This window comes from Chiloscyllium plagiosum, unplaced genomic scaffold (genome assembly GCF_037043375.1).
Source record: "Chiloscyllium plagiosum isolate Xiang-an unplaced genomic scaffold, Cpla_swu_hap1 HiC_scaffold_3, whole genome shotgun sequence".
In the NCBI taxonomy this organism is placed as follows: Eukaryota; Metazoa; Chordata; class Chondrichthyes; order Orectolobiformes; family Hemiscylliidae; genus Chiloscyllium; species Chiloscyllium plagiosum.
Genome location: NW_028270141.1, coordinates 29,781,587 through 29,801,754, shown reverse-complemented (window position 1 = coordinate 29,801,754; position 20,168 = coordinate 29,781,587). Strand labels below are relative to the sequence as shown.

At 40.4% G+C, this 20,168-nt stretch overlaps 1 protein-coding gene across 6 annotated transcripts in view; it reads right to left on the bottom strand.

The window, feature by feature from the left end:
- Positions 1–20,168, bottom strand: part of dlgap2a (discs, large (Drosophila) homolog-associated protein 2a) — a 974,428-nt gene that overhangs the window by 94,356 nt on the left and 859,904 nt on the right. For all 6 annotated transcript variants that reach the window (XM_087978243.1, XM_043678985.2, XM_043678996.2 and 3 more), the window contains one exon: positions 11,877–12,082. In XM_087978243.1, the coding sequence (XP_087834369.1) occupies positions 11,877–12,082 (206 nt within the window). The remainder of the gene's footprint in view (positions 1–11,876; positions 12,083–20,168) is intronic.

Here is a 20,168-nt window from a genome sequence, read left to right as displayed (position 1 = left end):
CATTCAGACATGGAAATGTAACATTATTCTTTCACTATTGCTGGGTTAAAATCCTGAAACTATCTCCTTAACAGCACTGTTGGTGTACCGACACCCCAAGAACTGCAGCAGGTCTTCTACAAAACAGCTGACCACAGAATTTATAGTCAAAGGATTCCAGTGTCATGGAGATGTGATACAGTAAACAATCTTAGATTAAAACTTTCATTTTTTATAATGGGACATGCTGGTTTCTGTTCTTTATTACATTTTCAAGCTAGCTCAGCTTTTTAAACAATAGATGTGAAGTCTGTGTCCCAATGCTATGTCAGACTGACAAACTCTCTGTATAGTTTTACAGAGTTTTACATGGATTCATGCAGTTTTTGAGCAAAATAAAATATAATTCTGCAAAAACAAATTCATCCCATAAGCTTACTTGTGTGCGCTAGTAGCTAGTTGGAAGTAGGAGCGACTGACTGAGTGTGCATGTGAGTGTGAGTGCACATGTTAGAGTTTGTGTATATATGTGTGTATGTAAGCTTGGTTAAGTGTGTGAGTGTGATGGGGTATGCGTGAGGGTGCGTGTGTTGGTGTGAGTGCGGGGATTGCATGTGTATGCACATGAGAGAGAGAGCTTGTGTATGAGGGATCGTCTGCATGGGCATGTGAATATGTAGGAGTGTGTGTGTGTGTGTGTGTGTGTGTGGGTGTGTGCGCATGTGCACGTGTATGTATCATGTAGTGGGGTCACCTGTGGTGTGACATGAATCCAAGGTCCCGGTTGAGGCCATTCCCACAGGTACCGAACTGTGCTATCAGCCTCTGCTCAGCCACTCTGCATTATTGCTTGTCCCAAAGTCCGCCTTGGAGGATGGTTACCCAAAGGTCCGAGGCCCAATGTCCTGGAAAGCTGAAGTGTTCCCCGACTGGAGGGAATACTCCTGCCTGGTTATTGCTGTGTGGTGTCCATTCATCCGTTGTCGTAGCGTCTGCTCGGTATCACCAAAGTACCATGCCTCAATGTACCATTATAAAAGGTGGAAATTTTATTCTAAGATTGTTTACTGTATCACATCTGCAAGACACTGTGAGCATGATCTTAACCTCCACAACCACCTGATGAAGGAACAGCGCTCCAAAAGCACGTGCTTCCAAATAAACCTGTTGAACTATAACCTGCTGTTATGTGATTTTTAACTTTGTCCACCCTAGTCCAACACTGGCACCTCCAAGTCATGGCAATACAAATTGCAATCTTGTGACAAATGATTCTAAAATATAGGAAACGTAAACAATGTGCACTGTGCTCAAGACAGTATTACTTGATCCTCCTCCTCCTGAGGATATCTTGAAAGGAAAAGTACAACCTGTGACCAGATGATGTTAAATCCATGTATTCACCTCTATGAACTACTTACTGAAATGTATTTACTTTGAACATCCAAATGAGTCACAATACACGTAACTATATTATAATGAACCAGTGATTCTTGTGCAATTTTAAACAGTATTTATCATAATTCATCAGAATACGTGAAACATATGTGTTGCCCTGTGTCCTAAAATGCAATTGAAATGATCAAAAGTAAAGCCTTAAAATTGACAGTAAAATCCTACACACATGCAAATATTATTTTCTGAGAAAGAACAACCATCCTAATTCTAGTTTGAACCAGCACTGAGTGTTTTCCAAAGGGATCTCCATACAAATGTAATATAGTATAAGAAATAGAAGCAGAAGAAGACCATATTGCTCTGCTATTCAATAAGATTGCAGTTGATTTTGGCATTCAGCCTCACCGTTCATTCTCTGAACTATCAAAAATCTATTTATCACAACCTTAACCATCTTCAGTGATGGCACATGCACAGTCTGCTGAGACAGAGAATTCCAAAGGTTCACAACCCATTGACTAAAGAAAGTTATTCTCATCTCAGTCCTAAATGTCTTATCTTAAAAATATGTCCTCTTGTTTTAGATTTCTTGAGCAGGGAAATCAATGGGTTAAATTTTGTGCCTTTCCCCACTGCAGTGGTGGAGGCTGGTATTTAATCAGAGAGCAGGTGGGACTCTGCCAAATACCTGCCACCACCCTACAAATCTGTAATGGGAAGACCCTGTTGATGGTCATACCTCCCTGCTGGTGATAGAGTCAACTGATATCCAATCTTGGCTTTGTTGCACCATTACTGGCATTAATCAATCAGCAGGTATGGTGGTGAGATGGTATTAATGGGATTGAAGTGAAAGGAGTTCACCATGCAGCATGTTTAACGACTATACCCTAACATGGTTGCTTGCTGATTTCCAGGATTTCCCTCCATCAAAGGCACTTAGTTGCCCAACCAATGAACACCGCATCAGAAACAGTGGTTACTGCTGAGAGTGCCCCTATACTCACTGCTGACTCTCCTACACTCTCCTTTTCTCTACCCCCATCTCGTAAATAGGCTCTATAATCACTAACCTTTAACCTGAGATCCAGAAAACATCTTGGGTTTCAGGCTGTTTTCACTTATGAAACACTACTGGAGATATAGTGGCTGCCCTGATTAAAAAATGCATCAGTTTCTGATTGACCAGTAGCTCCCTAAAGGTGGGATTTCCACCACAGCATTCTGGTCCCTTGGAAAGACACTTTACTGCCCTGCCTCCTGCACATTAGTGGTGAGCCTTTCTGAAAATGGTAGCACAGGGACCTTTCAGCCTCAATCTCAGTATCCATCTTGTCACCCTTCTTCTGAACCTTGAAAGTTATAATGATGCTATCTCTCATTCTTCTAAGCTCAGAGAATGTAGACCAAAGTACAAGATAACCCTCTTATCCAAGGGATCAATCTAGTGAACTGTAACTGAGACCAAAGTACAAGATAACCCTCTTATCCAAAGGATCAATCTAGTGAACTGTAACTGCACTGTTTCCACTGCAAGAATCCTTAAATATTGAGAGTAAACTGCACCACAATATTCTAGGTATGATCTCACCAAAAAACTCATACAAAACTGTAGCAAGACCTCTTTTCTCCTGTGCCCAAAACCCCTTACAATAAAGGCCAACATGTTATTTGCTTTCTAATTTTTTGCCACAACTGTATGCTAACTTGAACAAATACATTTAAGTCTCTCAAAACATCAACATTTATAAATTCACACCTTATCAAAGAAAACCTCTGCTTTTTTATTCTTCCAACTAAAGCATGAACTTCATCACCCAACTGGACAATACCAATGCTTTTCCATCTGTCACAAAGTCTTTAATATGAAATTTGCAATGGAATTTAAAGGAAATTGTTGGGAGATTTTGATCATTTTGTTTTCAAGGTAATTGTTTATTTATTTCCTTCTCTTTTCCTCTTTGCCCTTTCAGCTAAAATATATGGCCCCCCTGGTCCAGGAACTCCCCACACACGTTTGAGACACCACCCACGCCCTCACCTCCTCCAAGACTTCCGTTTCCCTGGCCCCCAATGCCTCATCTTCACCATGGACATCCAATCCCTCTACACCTCCATCCACCATGACCAGGGCCTTCCTCTCCCAACATCCCCAACAGTACCCTTCCACTGACACTCTCATTTGTTTGGCTGAACTGGTCCTCACACTCAACAATTTCTCCTTTGAATCCTCCCACTTCCTACAGACCAAAGGGGTAGCCATGGGCACCTGTATGGGCCCCAGCTATCCCTGTCTCTTTGTCAGCTACTTAGAACAGTCAATCTTCCGTAGTTACACCAGCACCACTCCCCACCTCTTCCTCCGCTACATTGATGACTGCATCGGCGCCACCTCGTGCTCCCGCGAGGAGGTTGAGCAGTTCATCAACTTCACCAACACATTCCACCCCGACCTTACATTCACCTGGACCACCTCTGACACCTCCCTCCCTTCCTGGACCTCTCCATCTCCATCAATGACAACCGACTTGACACTGACATTTTTTACAAACCCATCGACTCCCACAGCTACCTGGATTACACCTCTTCCCATCCTACCTCCTGCAAAAATACCATGCCATATTCCCAATTCCTCCGCCTCCGCCGTATCTGCTCCCAGGAGGACCAGTTCCACCACAGAACACACCAGATGGCCTCCTTCTTTAAAGACCGCAATTTCCCTTCCCACATGGTTGAACATGCCCTCCAACGCATCTCATCCACATCCCGCACCTCCGTTCTCAAACTCCACCCCTCCAACCCTAACAAGGATAGAACCCCTCCCCCCCCGCCCCGGTCCTCACCTTCCACCCATCAACCTTCGCATAAACCGCATCATCCGTCGACATTTCCACCACCTCCAAACGGACCCCACCACCAGGGATATATTTCCCTTCCCACCCCTTTCCGCTTTGCACAAAGACTGTTTCCTCCGTGATTACCTGGTCAGGTCCATGCCCCCCCAACAACCCAACCTCCTCTCCTGGCACCTTCCCCTGCCACCGCAGGAATTGCAAAACCTGAGCCCACACCTCCTCCCTCACCTCCATCAAAGGCCCCAAAGGAGCCTTCCACATCCATCAAAGTTTCACCTGCATATCCACCAATGTCATTTATTGTATTCGTTGCTCCCGATGCTGTCTCCTCTACATTAGGGAGACAGGACACCTCCTCACAGAGCACTTTAGGGAACATTTCCCAGACACCTGCACCAATCAACCCCACCGCCCCGTGGCCCAACATTTCAACTCCACCTCCCATTCTGTCGAGGACATGCAGGTCCTGGGCCTCCTCCACCGCCGCACTCTCACCACCCGACTCCTGGAGAAAGACTGCCTCATCTTCTGCCTTGGAACACTTCAACCCTAGGGCATCAATGTAGACTTCACCAGTTTCCTCATTACCCCTCCCCCCACCTTACCCCAGTTCCTAACTTCCAGATCAGCACTGTCCTCATGACCTGTCCTACCTGCCTATCTCCCTTACCACCTATCCGCTCCACCCTCCTCTCTGACCTATCACCTTCATCACCACCCCCATTCACCTATTGTACTCTTTGCTACCTTCTCCTCCGCTCCCCCCCCCCCCCCCCACCCTTATCTCTCCACCCTGGAGGCTCCTTGCCTCCATTCCTGATGAAGGGCTTTTGCCCGAAACATCGATTTTACTGCTCCTCAGATGCTGCCTGATCTGCTGTGCTTTTCCAGCACCACTCTAACCCAGCTAAAATATGTGGTTTATTAATTACTTGATTATATTTCAAAGCTGGGATTATACTTTACTGAAGACAGTCTTCATGAATTCTAAAGCCTATGGTCATTGGGTAATTGTTAAGGCCGCTCATGTGAGGCACAAAGATACTGGAGGCAAAGTTTGATTCAGAACATCCGTAACGAGAAATCACATAATTTCAATGACTTCTTGCACTGTCATAAAAGTTTTATGATCAGAACACATAAGGAATAGAGAAAGTGGAATCACAGAGCAAGGGAGATTTTTTATTAGAACTAGATTTGCATATTCATATCTTTTTAACTGTTTTGCTTGCAGAACAATGTTATTATGCTGTTATAAAATATTATGTAGCTTCAGATTCTACCAGACAATAAAGCTGAAAAGACATCTCAAGTTTAAATTGACATGAATTGCACCAACTCAGAAAAATGATTCTAGAATATCATAATAAAATTCAAAAATAATTTCAAACCATGCCTGGCTCATTGGGTCTCAAGCTGAAGAGCACTGATACTTCTTTTAAATTTTTTGTTAATTAAACAAATTATTTTTAGCATTAAAAATGAAACAAAAACAGTACAGCACAGGAACAGGCCGTTCAGCTTACCATGGTTGTGCTGACCATGATGCCATTCTAATTGCAATAAAAAATTAAATGTAATCTTCTGTAAAATAATTCTGTAAATGAAGTTGGAATAATTGAGTTAAAGTGTGACAACGTAACATCAATAATAAATCAGTTAGCAGACTGAATAGAATTTCCTTTACAGCTATCTGACAAAGACTGGACTCTATATGTGTTATATCGCAGAGGCCAATTACAACACCATGGAGTAGAAACTCATATACAATGCACCAAGTTTCTGGTGGAAATCCAAAACACAAATTCGTTTCCTGAAGGTAAGACTTTGGCTCATTGTCTACTGATGTTTCTTCTCCTTGAGCTAGTTTATTCACGATTATTGTCAGTGGTGATTTGCCATTGCTTTCCACTCTCAGCGGAACTAACTCTGCAGTATTGGTGTGATTGAACAACATGCTGTCTATCTAACCGACTAAGCCAACTGGCCTCCTAAATATATATTACAGGATCCTTGTATATACAATTAAATATAAATTATGATTATAAATATATAATACAGGTCAGGGTTGTATGGTGGCTCAGTGGTTAGCACTGCTGCCTCACAGTGTGCTGGGGACTGTGTTCGTTTCCAGCATTGGGCGACTGTCAATGTAGAGTTTGCATATTCTCCCCGTGTCTGCATGGGTTTCCTCCAAGTGCTCCGGGTTCCTCCCACAGTCCAAAGATGAGCAGGTTAGATGGATTGGCTGTGCTAAATTGCCCATAGTGTTCAGGGATGTGCAGGCTAGGTGAATTAACCGTGGTAAATGTGGGGTTACAAACGTAGGATAGACAGGGTGGATTAGGGTGGGATGTGCTTTGGGGTGGGGGGAGTCATTGTGGACTCAATGGGCCGAATGGCCTACTTTCACACTGTTGGGATTTCATGACTTTGAAGAATCCATGCAGAAATTAATTATTGACAGACTTGTTCAATTCTGAATCCCCACAACTGCCAAGAAAAGGTAAGTGATTTCTTATGTCTTAACAAAATATTTCATGATAAATGAAGAGGGACAAAAGTACTCTCCCTATTGTTCTCTATTCCTCCAGTAACATCCTTTGTGAAATTATCTGATGAGTTTCACTAGTGAGAGGTCTCTTCACTTAGATGTGTTGCTGTGTAATCAAGTATGCTGATAAGGCCTGAACACCAATTTCCATTGATGCTCAAGCCGCTTAGATCACACGTGAATTGGTCCTCAGACCAAAGCAAAGATCACATTGACCTTCTACTCCACATAGGAGACTGTCAGCTGATAAAACTGAAACTAAATGATTGATCTTGTTATGAGATTAATTCAGCTGGAGGAGACAGACCATAAGGGTATGCGGTTGAATTGAAAGAAAGTGACCAATTAACAGAGAGCCATATCGAAACTTATTGTTGTTGGTAGAATCATAACTTTATGTAGATAGAAGTTTAAAAAGCAAACAAACATTCCAAAATAAAGTGAGTAGATGAAGTTGCAGCAGGTAAATATGAGGTTATCATTTTGGATCAAAACAAAAGATAGCTCATTGCATTATTTCATAGTGGAAAGCTAAGAACAGCATAAGACCAAAGAGATTTACGATGATATTTGTACACGGCTCTGAAATGTACAAGGTACAAGCAGCAATCAAGAAGGGTCATGGACTGTTTGCTTTATTCACTGGGAGGCTTGAAATGAAAGGAAAAACATTTGCTAAAGCTATAAAACATGCTGTTTAGACCAACTGTATACAATACTGGATATCACACCTCACAATGGATATACTGGTTTGGGAGTTGGCACGCACAATAGGTTCACCAGAATGTTACAAGGACTTCAATGGTTACAGCAGGAGGAAATATCTACATAATAAAAGGCCAGTGTTTTATTGAATTTATAGCAAGTCAAGAAAAAAACTTGACTGAGATTTATAACATTTTGAAAGAAAGTGATGGGATAGGTAGAGAAAATCTTTCTTCCCACTGGTTGGCGAGTCACAGATAGGAGGTTACACCCTTAAAATGGTCATTCAGGTGAGGTTACACTTCACACAGAGGTGGGGAGGTCTCTCCTATAAAAGACAATGTGTTAGCATTTCAATTTCTCTTCAAAATTGCAACTGTTAGATTTTTGTTAGCTGAAGTTATTAAGATTTATGGAGCATGACAGCTGAATACAGATGAGCTATGATCTCATTGAATGACAGACAGATTTGAAGGATAGAATGGCCTGCTGCTGAACTGAATTCCAAACCTTAAAAATGGACAGTTACAACTGAAAGAAAATCTGAATAATTCTGCAATACCATTTTGGGCCAAAGGAGGTCGCAGTGACCACTCTATGGGATCTGCATCTGCCAGCAAAAGTCCAAATGCTTCAACAACATTTCAATCAAATCACAAATTTAGGGGAGGAGTAAGTTATCTTAATATTCTCTACAGCAATATATGGGGAATACCTCAAGCTCACAATAGAAGGATACATTCCATGTGCACTCTGATGCACAAAAATACGCGAATTATTTACAAAGTTATACAACAGTTTTAAGGGCTCATAACTTGGCAGACCAATTTTTGAAAACATTTTATTTAAGGGTATAATGGATTTAAATGAAGATCCAGAAAAATCTCTGGCCTGAAATGTTGGTTATACTACTGTGAGGGGTGCACCTGTATAATGATGCCAAAGTTCCCTTAAGAATTAGAATGCCCTGGTGGTTTAGTGTTTAGCATTGCTGCCTCACGATGCTAGGGGCCTAGGTTCAATCCCAGCCTCGGGCGACCGTCTGCATAGAGCTTGTGTGCTCTCCCAGTGTCTGCACAGGCTTCCTTTAGGTGTTCTGGTTTCTTGCCACAGTACAAAAATGTACAGGTTAGGTGGATTAGGAATAGGGTAAGGGGCTTGTTTTGGATTGGATGCTTGTTGGAGGATTGGTGCAGACTTGTTGGACTGTAGGGATTCTATGATTTGGGCATTAGTAGAATGGAGCCTATTTCAATGAGTAGTGCAAAATTCAGGCACAGTGGCCTTCGGGTATGTGGGTACAAGTTCCAGGGCTGAGGTTGAGAGTGAAGACTCCTATTCCTCCTGGATCCATATTCTGCAAAGTAGCTTACCTTCTAGATCAGGTTGGGCCTACCACAGGCAATCCCCTTGAGTGCAGCTGACAATAGACATGACTACCTCAGGATAAATCTTCAGATACAGGCTTTCAATCAGACAACAAGCCCTTTACTTGCACTTATATAGAATCAGATGCCTACTTCTAGCTAAGGTGCAGGATACATATCTTTAGCCAAATCTGTGATCTAGCAATTTTTGGTTGAGTGTGCAAGCACTTTCTGCCCACCATCCGAGGTCTTAGTTTACTTTGTAACACTCTAGGAATGGATGCATCCTGGGCTAATTTTAAGTCGGCAAGTCATGCCCAACAGGGAAGTATACCATTTATATGGCTGGCCAAACCCAGCTCCCAAGGTGGTCATCCTTGAATTTTGTGGTGAACTTTGCCTTGAGATATTTCTCTTGGCTCTATCATAAGATGACTTTTCTATGAAAAACAAATAAATAAGTGACATTTACACAACCTCCTGATGTCAGATAACCGGTCCACCAGAAGCAAGATTCCTGCTCCTTGTATACATAAAGAAGAACTAAGACTGCTTGACGTCTAGGGTTGAATATACAGTTAAACGTTAATGTTAGCGCTTTGCAGCATATTAACACTGCCTTCTGACAATTCATCTCAAGACTCCATATAACTGAAATGAACTGCAGTGAGACATATTATGTTCGGTCAGATTCTATTTCTATATTTAAGTAGCATTTACAGAATAACTGCAGCCTTAGTGTAAACATATTTGAAATAAAAAGAGTTGAAAATGCACAGCAGACCGACTTTCATAACAGGTGATAGCTGACCTTTAACTCATATTTCTCCTTTCAGGTGTTGACATGCATTGTCCCTATTTTCAGTTTCTATGTTGTTAGTGTCTTTATGATACATAAATACAAAAAGTATTTATCACAGATTTACATTAAATCCATTATTAAAACTAACACCATCTTTTCTGATTAATTATATGTCATGTTGAGCTCACTGAAGTATTAAATAAAGACAATTTAAAAAAAAAATCAATCACTACCATCCTCAGCAGTTCAGAATTGCAGCACTGAAGCACTAGCAGGATCTTGCATCCTGGCCCCATCATCTCTGTATTAGATAGAAATACCTGCAACTTTCACAATTGATAGTTTGCTCTGGTTGGCCATTACGCAATCTGGGTGTAAGTGGTTCTCCTTCAGTGTGTGGTCCGCTACTGCTGTCATTCAATTTAAATCAGCTACATGCACCAACTCAGATCATACATACATTGAATTTAAAAGAAATACATTTCTAATATTATCACTTGATGTCTCTAATTTCTTTCAGCATACTTAGCTCATTTTACATATAATATTGGAGCACCAACTGCTGCACACCCATATCCAATGTTTAATGGACCACATGTTGCACACCCGCCATCATGCAATATTTAATGAATATGTGATAGTTCTAGTGCCTTAATCAGAAAATTGCCTAACTCCATTATTACATAGGATCATAGGAGTATAGGAACAGGACTAGGTGATTCATGCCTTTGAGACTGTTCTGCCATACAACTAGACCATGGTAGACTTGAATTTTAACTCAATTTACATGCATCATGAAACAGAGAGAATAGGAACATGAGTAGGCCTCTCAGTCCTTCGAGCTTGTTCCAGCATTCAATATAATCATACCTGATCATTCTACTCAGTACACTGTTTCTACTTTCACCCATGACCTTTGCTCCTTTAACCTCAAGGTATCTCCTTCTTGAAAACAATTAGCTCCATATCCTACAATACCCCTGTAATCCATGGATCTTAATTTTGAAATTTCCAATTGACCTAACCTTAACAACAATTTAGGGGTAAATGTTCCAGATTTTTACCTGATGCCATCCTGAATAGCTCTAATTTAAGCCTGCTTTTCTGGGCTACCCCTGAAAAAAATTCTCTCCATCTGCCCTGTTAAATCCTTAACAAGTTTTTAACTTCTCAATCAGGTCACTCCTAAATATTCTATGCCCAAAATCTGTTTTCATAATTCAATTGGTGGGCGGCACGGTGGCACAGTGGTTAGCCCTGCTGCCTCACAGCGCCAGAGACCCGGGTTCAATTCCTGCCTCAGGCGACTTACTGTGTGGAGTTTGCACATTCTCCCCGTGTCTGCGTGGGTTTCCTCCGGGTGCTCCGGTTTCCTCCCACAATCCAAAAATGTGCAGGTTAGGTGAATTGAACATGCTAAATTGTCCGTAGTGTTAGGTGAAGCGGTAAGTGTAGGAGTATGGGTCTGGGTGGTATATGCTTCGGCGGGTCGGTGTGGACTTGTTGGGCCGAAGGGCCTGTTTCCACACTGTAACTAATCTAATCTAATCTAATTATTTTAGTTCTAGTGTTTCAGTGAGTTTGACTGCATCTCCTCAAAGGCTAATACTGTACATAATTCCTGAGCTGTGCTGCACAGAACTGAATACTGAACACCAGAATTGAAAATCATATATAAGAGGCTGTTTCAGTTAAAATAGTCAACTTCAAATACGCACTTGCAATTTTTATAATGTCATCGGACAGCACGGTAGCTCAGTGGTTAGCACTACTACTTCACAGTACCAGGGACCCAGGTTCAATTCTAGCCTCGGGTGACTGTTTCTGTGGAGTTTGTACATTCTCCCATGGTCTGTGTGGGTTTCCTCTGGGTGCTCCAGTTCCCTTCCATAGTACAAAAGGTGTGTAGGTTGGTCATAGGAAATGCAGGTTTACAAGGGTAGGGTAGGGGAGTGAGTCTGGTTGGGATGCCCTTCAGAGGGTAGGTGTGGACTTGTTGGGTGGAATGGCCTGTTTCCACACTGTAGAGATTCAATGGAATCTCAAAGATATTGTTCCTTAATGCACACCCCTAGTTTTAAACTTTTTTAATATATATGCCTGCATCGAAGATACTTCAAATATTCAACCTAATGACATGCAGGAGCTGCTCTGCCAAAGCTCAACACTCTATACACACTCCAGAAAAGGAAATAGAAAATGAAAGAAATGCTTACTTCTGATGATCTACTTTCTGACCAGCAGCTTTCATTAGTGTTTCATGGAGACTAGCAGCTTTTGGTGAACCTTTTGGGCTCGTGTCAGATTCGCCACTTTCTTCATCTCCCATTGCTTTTATATAGCTGCCACTTCTCATCCTTCGGCAGGGGATCTCCTCATCTTTGTTTCCCAGTGGATATCCTCCCCATTCATCCTGGGGGACCTGGAACATTTAAAATAGAATATATAAACAATAGTTAATCATCTCTATATCTTCATTCAGATACAGGACAATGCAACACAATTCCAAATTCTTTAAACTTGGCAATTTCTTGCTCGTTGTGAACTGAGTAATTTGTCATATATTATAGGCCTTGTTGCTTCACCAGAAATTTGTGAAACTTAAAGTGGATACATTTTCTAATGTTAAAAAATGAAGAAGAAAATGAATACTATGTTCATTTTAGGGATGGCACTAGGGATGCTAAGTAATTAAATATTTTAAAAATTCAGAATTGCAGCAAAATTAAATGACACAGTTAACAAATTAAGGGAAAAAAACTGCATTTCTAAGCAAAACATAAACTCTAAATTGTCACCTAACACCTGTTAGTAATTCATATGATTTTTATTAGAACAGTGAATGCTGGACATATGAAGAATGAACAGTAAACTTTGAAAACATAGCAGATACATCAACATTTGAAAAGGCAGAAAAAAAATGTATTGCATATATTTGAAATTGAATATGAGCCCAAGTCACCAATTTGAAATAAATGTAATGACATTTTATGTAGGAATCTGTGACACATTTTACTTTATTTCATTCTCAATAACTTCTCTGTACTGGATCTTTAGGATTTAATTACAGTACTGTTAGAAAGTAAGGGAACCAAGGTTGTTTCAAAACATGTACACAATTTGTTTCACCACTCGATCACTATGTTTTTCCTTTAACTATAGCACAATTGGTATTGAGATACAGCAAGACCTAAAGTGAGATTTTCCAAGTTAATTACAGCAGCAGCCTGATACCCCAAATCATCAAACTCCTGGATGATGAGAGATAGTTTTTTCACACCGTCTCCCTTGGTTGTTTTCAAAAAGGTAAATTTTAAAAGGATCCTTCCCTTGTCGATGCCTTTTCTTCAGCCCAATGGAATTTATGTTTCAAAAGGAGCCAATTTAACCAGCCTTTCTTGAGTGTGAGCTTATTGGTTAATAAATGTGAAAGGAATAATAACACAGCATACATACCCACAAATTAGGAATAAGGTGTGAGCCCAAAAGAAAAGTCAGAAGCTATATAGATCAGTCTCTCTGGATCATTCATGAAACATAGATGGTAGAGTGTTGGTATTTGGACAGTTGTTTTCAGGTTTCTTGGCTTTCGCAGGTTAGTTAAAATCCTTTAGTCCTGTTTCCTTTTGATGGTGGGCATTGGCAGCACTCAGAGCGAGAGAGTCCTTCTTGCCCTGTTCCTTCTGTTTGGCTTTTTGGCTAGTTGGCTTGCAGCATTCAAAGCAAAAGACATTTTAACTACAATGTAGGAGTGACTAGTAGATGGCTCTTTGAATGCTATCTTCATAGCTCTCGAAGCTCACTTTACCAGCACATATTCTTCTAGTACAACAACGTTTTTCACCAGTACACAGATACCAGGGTAATAGTCAATTTCTAAACCCATTCTATGATTTTTTTTCTTAGAGGGATAAAACACAAATATATCTGCGAGAAGTGGTTTCTTGCTGAGAGGGGCTACAGAGGAAATAATTCACCCTATTATCATCTCTGGCTGTGTTTTTCTCTGTCTCTAAAGCTTCCCTGAAATTCTACAGGTGTGACATTGCATAGGCCTCATAAAGTATTTCACCAGACAGTATTGCAGACTTTATTTGCCTGTAACAGTGCTCTTTGAAAAAACACATTTTGGAATTTAAAATAAATAAAGTTCAAAGCACTTCGGTGTTGATCTATCAACAAGACACTTTTTCCACATGAAATTAGAATTAAATCAGATGTATTCACATTTTATTACAAATGTAAAGAAATAAAAACAATTAATACATCAAACACATTCACACCAACTTAAATAATTTCTCTGTACCTCAGCTAATATCTTTCCACTTTTAACTGGGTCTCTTTCAGTTCTCTTCGGGAAAGTTAGGAAGTAAGGAAGCTGATTTTGTTTCAAAATATCAAAAGATACCTAGAAAGTTAAGGCTGAAGCATTTGCAACAATCTTCAGCTCGAAGTCTCGAGTGAATGATCCAACTTGGCGCCTCCAAGGCATTCCCTGAGTAACTAGTCTTTGACTTCCAAACAACTAAATTCCCTCTACATAATTTCAGGAAATGGCTGAAGGGCATTGGATATTGCAAAGGATATGACCCTGCCACTATTCCACAATGGCACTGAAAACTAGGGTTCAAGAACCTGCTGTCTCACCTGCAAGCTATAACTCTAGCATCTATCTGACAATGTGGAAAATTGCCCTCATAAGTCCTGTGCACAAAAATGCAAGGTCAAATCTAAAAAGGCAATTAATGTACCACAGTCTACTCTCAATCATCAATAAAGTGATGGAAGATGTCATCAACAATGACATCAAGCAGCATTTGTTTGACAGTAACCTGCACACTGAGGCCCCATTTGGGTTATTCCAGGGCTGTTCCACTAGGAGGTTGTCTCGATACACTACACAATGAGAAATATTGCATTATCTGGTTCATTAGTCTTTGAAAGGAAATTTCAGACCATAAATGGCACTTGACACAGGTATAACCTATCTGGAATTTTGGAGGTAGAAAGTTCCTTCAAGCAGACAGTCCAGGCACCTCTCAGTGTCCTTGAGTAAATCTATTTTGCTGGAAAAGCGCAGCAGGTCAGGCAGCATTCAAGAAGCAGGAGAATCGACGTTTTGGGCCTGAGCCCTTCTTCAGGAAACGTCGATTCTCCTGCTCCTTGGATGCTGCCTGACCTGCTGCGCTTTTCCAGCAACACATTTTCAGCTCTGATTTCCAGCATCTGCAGTCCTCACTTTCTCCTTAAATCTATTTTGGTATGGTAGACTGTTTTATTTACCATATCTATGCAATATTCCGACCAGGAAATTGGTTAAGAGCTGGATTTAGCCAATGCATTATTTTTAGTTGTGAGTGCAGAGCCTGGTGAGCTGTCTAGTTTGTCAAAAGTACAAGGGGATAACTGCATCTTCTGCTGATGTCTCCATTAATTAGGGATCCAGCACGAGTTAATCTCCTCCTGAAACTGGACCAGCTTTATTGCACCAATGTTGCATAATGGGACAGGCATCTCCTACATCCATATCATATACGGCTAGGCTTTTGAAGCCTGGCTTGTCTCTGCGTTATTCCTCAAATGCATTCAGCGACAGACGTCGTTAGATCTGCTCGCTATTAAGCACACGATGGATGAATTTGAAGTCAAGGTTTCCTTGTATTTAAGTATTAGTTAGGAGGGTAGTAAGACATTCAATGTGGTCCTTTCACATCTCCCTCTAATTTATTCCACTGCTTTTCCTCAGTTTCCAGATTGATGGCAATGGGTCAGATAATAATGCCCTCCTCAACGGTGATTTTTGCTTCATCAAAATGAATAAATGCAAGATATATTTTATCAAAACGTTTTGACTTGCATTCATCAGGACAATTAACAAAATTTATACAGTCTGCAAGGAGAGAGCTGAATGGTTGGCAAATGGTCTCTAACGAATTATGCTGACAAAACAATTTAGGAACATCAGTCAGGCTCAGAGTTAGTGCAATTGTGCATATTAGAAGCTATGTATATTAATAGATAATGTCCCTGTTCTTTGCAGATAGAAAAAGACATGGACATGAACTGGGCCTGTATTAATTCAAGAAAATTTGTGATTGCTACTTGCTTCCTTCATTTCATAGGAAAATGCCTTGACCAATCAGAGTCAAACCTCGATGTAAATCTAAACAAAACTTGGCAATCAATCTCGATAGTATGAAATTAAATATAGTCAGAAAATTTGGGGATTCAGAGGCGTAGACTTTTAAAATGCTATGAACAGATGCACAAAATAATTAAGAACACTAGTAGAATGCTGGCCTTTATATCTAGAGAACTGCAGTAGAAGGATGCAGAAATTATACTGCAACTATACAAAACTCTGGGTAGATCCCACTTGAGATACTGTGAATAGATCTGGGCACCACACCTTAGCAAAGATATATTGGCCTTGGAGGGATTACAATGTACGTTTACAAGGATGACACCTGGACCTCTGGGGTTCAGTTATGAGGATAAATTATACAAATTATACCTGTTTTCTCTAGAATTTAGTAGCTTAAGGGCTGATCTGATCAAATTATTCAAAGTAGTGACAGGAAAAGACAGGTTTAAATTCAGAAAATTGATACCTTTCCCAATAAGTTTCACCTGAGATGACATTACATTTCCAGATTTTAGTCACAATCTAGTTCATAGGGCCTAAAGTTGCATTTATCTCTTCCTCACCACTGCCGCAACATCTTTCCTCATTCACTCTCACCCCAACACCACCATAACTACTGACACCACTAACCCTACATGTCCTCCGTGCTGTTGACTCACCCGCTCAGGACACTTCCCCACATCAGCAAAATGTAACAGTTTTGCCACCCACTTCCATCTCCCTTAATACCTACTACTTCTTCATTCCAGGAGGAATGCAGCCCACAATAGGGCAGGAAAGGTCAAGACAGGGCTATCTGCAAAGTCTGCAGAGTCTTGGATTGTCTGCAGAGTCAAGAGAGCATTCTGATTCTGACAGTCCTGAGTGGCTGACTGATCACTTACAAGTCTCTGGATTGATCTTAAAGGCTGCCCTCAACCTACTATGCCTGGTCTCCCTGAGTGAAGGGTATCTCCCTTAACTTGACCTAACCCTGCTGACAACCATGAAAAGCTTACTTTCCTTGTGACTGCTTTAAATGGCAAGGCAAAATAGAAGTAGTGTGAGCCTGGTATTTCTGGCTGAGAAGTAAAGCATAAAAAGGCAAGGCATGGCAATGCAAGGTAGGGATACAATTACTATTCAGGTAGGCTCAGAGTAGTTATGTGCTAAGACAGCAAGTGAAGGGCCTGGAGAGGCAGCCTGGTCCAGTAAACTGGGAGCACATATCCCTGAGAAAACAGTGTCCTTGCTGCAACGTTACAATGATAGTTACCAGTGCAGCTTGAGGTGCGGCATTGTGCAGAAGTATCCTGAAAGGTGAGCAGAGATGAACCATGAGAGTTCCTGGAGGTTGAAACATTTTGGATGACAATACCCCTGGATGAGGTGAGGATGTTGCTGATACCAATTTAGCCCATTGAAATGTTGGGGCCTGGTGTCCAACATGGAGGTCTTGTAGAGCAAGCAGCAAGTTGAATTTACCAGGAAAGCTTTCTGATTTCCATGTTGAGATTTCTCAACAAGGTTAGGCCACTGTTGGAATATTGCGTGCAATTCTGGTCTCCTTCCTATCGGAAAGATGTTGTGAAACTTGAAGGGGTTCAGAAAAGATTTAAAAGGATGTTGCCAGGGTTGGAGGATCTGAGCTACAGAGCCACAGAGCTACAGAGCTACAGAGAAAGGCTGTTTTCCCTGGAGCGTCGGAGGCTGAGGGGTGACCTTATAGAGGTTTACAAAATTATGAGGGGCATGGATAGGATAAATAGACAAAGTCTTTTCCCTGGGGTTGGGGAGTCCAGAACTAGAGGGCATAGGTTTAGGGTGAGAGGGGAAAGATATAAAAGAGACCTAAGGGGCAACTTTTTCACACAGAGGGTGGTACGTGTATGGAATGAGCTGCAGGAGGATGTGGTGGAGGCTGGTACAATTGCAACATTTAAGAGGCATTTGGATGGGTATATGAATAGGAAGGTTTTGGAGGGACTTGGGCCGGGTGCTGGTAGGTGGGACTAGATTGGGTTGGAATATCTGGTCGGCATGGACAGTTTGGCCTGAAGGGTCTGTTTCCATGCTGTATATCTCTATGACTCTATTTGGCTTGCGAGTTTGCAAAATTGAAATGCTGAATATTAAGTGATTAAGGTGAGTTGGCCCATCAACAATGTGATTAGTAAGCAATCACCACTTTACTCGGCAACTTGCCAGCGCCTAGCGAGAAGCTCACTGCATTGCTTGTCAAAAGCATAAAAGGTGGAGTGAAGAGTCTTGCCACCAATTTCACTGAATTCTGCCACAAATCTCACCATAGCCCACATCGCACTGACTTCAACAAGACTGTTTTTAAATTTCAAGCTTTTAAAGCAACAATTCCAAACATCAACATAAAAAAAAGGAAAGCTGTATTTACTAGAATTTGAATTTTATGACATGACTAGGTACAAATATTTTTGTTGAGAAGCACAAGTATCAAGACAGAAACTTGAATAATTAGAAAAACTGAATTGCACAAACTGTGATGGACTATTCAATATGTTTTGTAAACTCTGTTAAAGCTGAAGAACAGTACCAGTTGACATTGCAAAATGATCATCAGAGGCAATGAGTCACAGGTCCTGGGGCTTTCTAAGATATAGTAACAGCAGGTTTCATGCAACAATGCTTCAGCTTGGTGTCATGGTGTAATTTTTAATATTGACCATATTTCAAAGATCCAAGCTAGCTAGACTTTGCATGTTGATGAGTTATGTTGAGTAAAGAAAAATGATCAAACATCGACCACTTTACTTTACAATTTACACCCAGTCTTGAGTGAATTTTTAGCAATCCGCCTTTAGCTAATTATGAATTTTATGAGGTAAATAAATTTGCTTAGAAAAAGTTGGCTTGAAGCACAATAGCATATATTATCTTCTGAATTTCACCAACAACAAGATGATTGTAACTTTAATGATAGCTTTAAGAAATCTTCCTTCCTCTCTAAACAATTAGTGCAGCTGTTAGACTCTTATCCATTACTTATCATAGCATTCGAAACAATAAAAAAGGGGTATATTACAGATTAGAAAAGAATTTCAAAATTTTGGAGGTGGACCCCAATTTCTACATCCAAAAAGACAATCTAAATAATCTGCTCAAAGCTGTAGATTTGGTGCATATTTCTAGGTTTTCTGCCCATGTTTTACACTTACAACATCTGCAGTCTGTAATTTTAATTACAAACATGCTTCTAACTATGTTTTTAAATTGAATTTTGAGTTTTGGTCCTAAAGTCAAGAGCACTGCTTTGATTGTTGGCTATGCATTTATTAAAAAATCAGCTACTAATTTTTGGGTAGCAATTAAGTAAAGGTTCAATTTGCCTTAAATATGCAACATTTATCCTTATCTCCTCCACTTTTGCATAAAAGCAGTTGGCCTTTGTTAAATATGGAAATGCATTATTTTGTTTGATATTGTATATATCTAATTATGTTGCCATGAGCATTTAAATGTGCCTAAGGAATACCTCACTGTCATATAACAAAAGGACGGCATCTGTTAATCATGAAAATTAATTTATCTATTTAGTAATGAATATAGTTTTTGACAATACTATATAATGTTGCATGATATCTCCTGATCTGGATATTGGGATTATTACATTTGACAGCAAACAATCACATCAATACTTTCCTCGTGAGCTATTATAGTGACTTCATAAAGCCTTTCACATTTTAACCAATTAATAGGTGGTCTGAATAATTGAGAAACTAACATTATTGCACAGGTACCATGGTTACTGTTGCCTAGTTATCTGACCATTCCACTCTTGATGACCTGAAACATTAACACTGTTTTTCTCTGCATTGATGTTGCCTGGCCTTTGAATATTTTTTTGTTTTATTTCACTAGCACATTTGTTGTTTTGCAGATTCAACACCAAAAATAATCACTGTTTGCTATCATTTTGATTGGTAAGCATTAACTCAGTGAAGAAAAGAAAGAAAACTTTTCTTACATAGTGACGAAGTATCCATTATCCTCAGTGCAAGATTTTACTAACAATAGCTGGGCTTCTGACTGTAGACTATGAATTTCTACATATTTTATCTCGGGCGAAAAAAAAGCTGTCATTTCCCTGGCAGAGGAAGATTCTAAAAAGCACATATGTTATTATTCTATGTGACTAAACAAAAGCTTATCCAGGCACGAGCAACAAAGTACAAAGCCAGCAATTCATTAAAGCCAGCAATTGAACTCAAAGTTCACTTATTTCTCAACCCAGACTTGCATTAACAAGTGATGCAGTGCTAAACAAGATTGTTACTGGACTTGTAATAACTTCAGAGAATGCCCCAAACCTTTTGACAAGAACGCCGCAGGGATTGTCGAACTGCAGTCT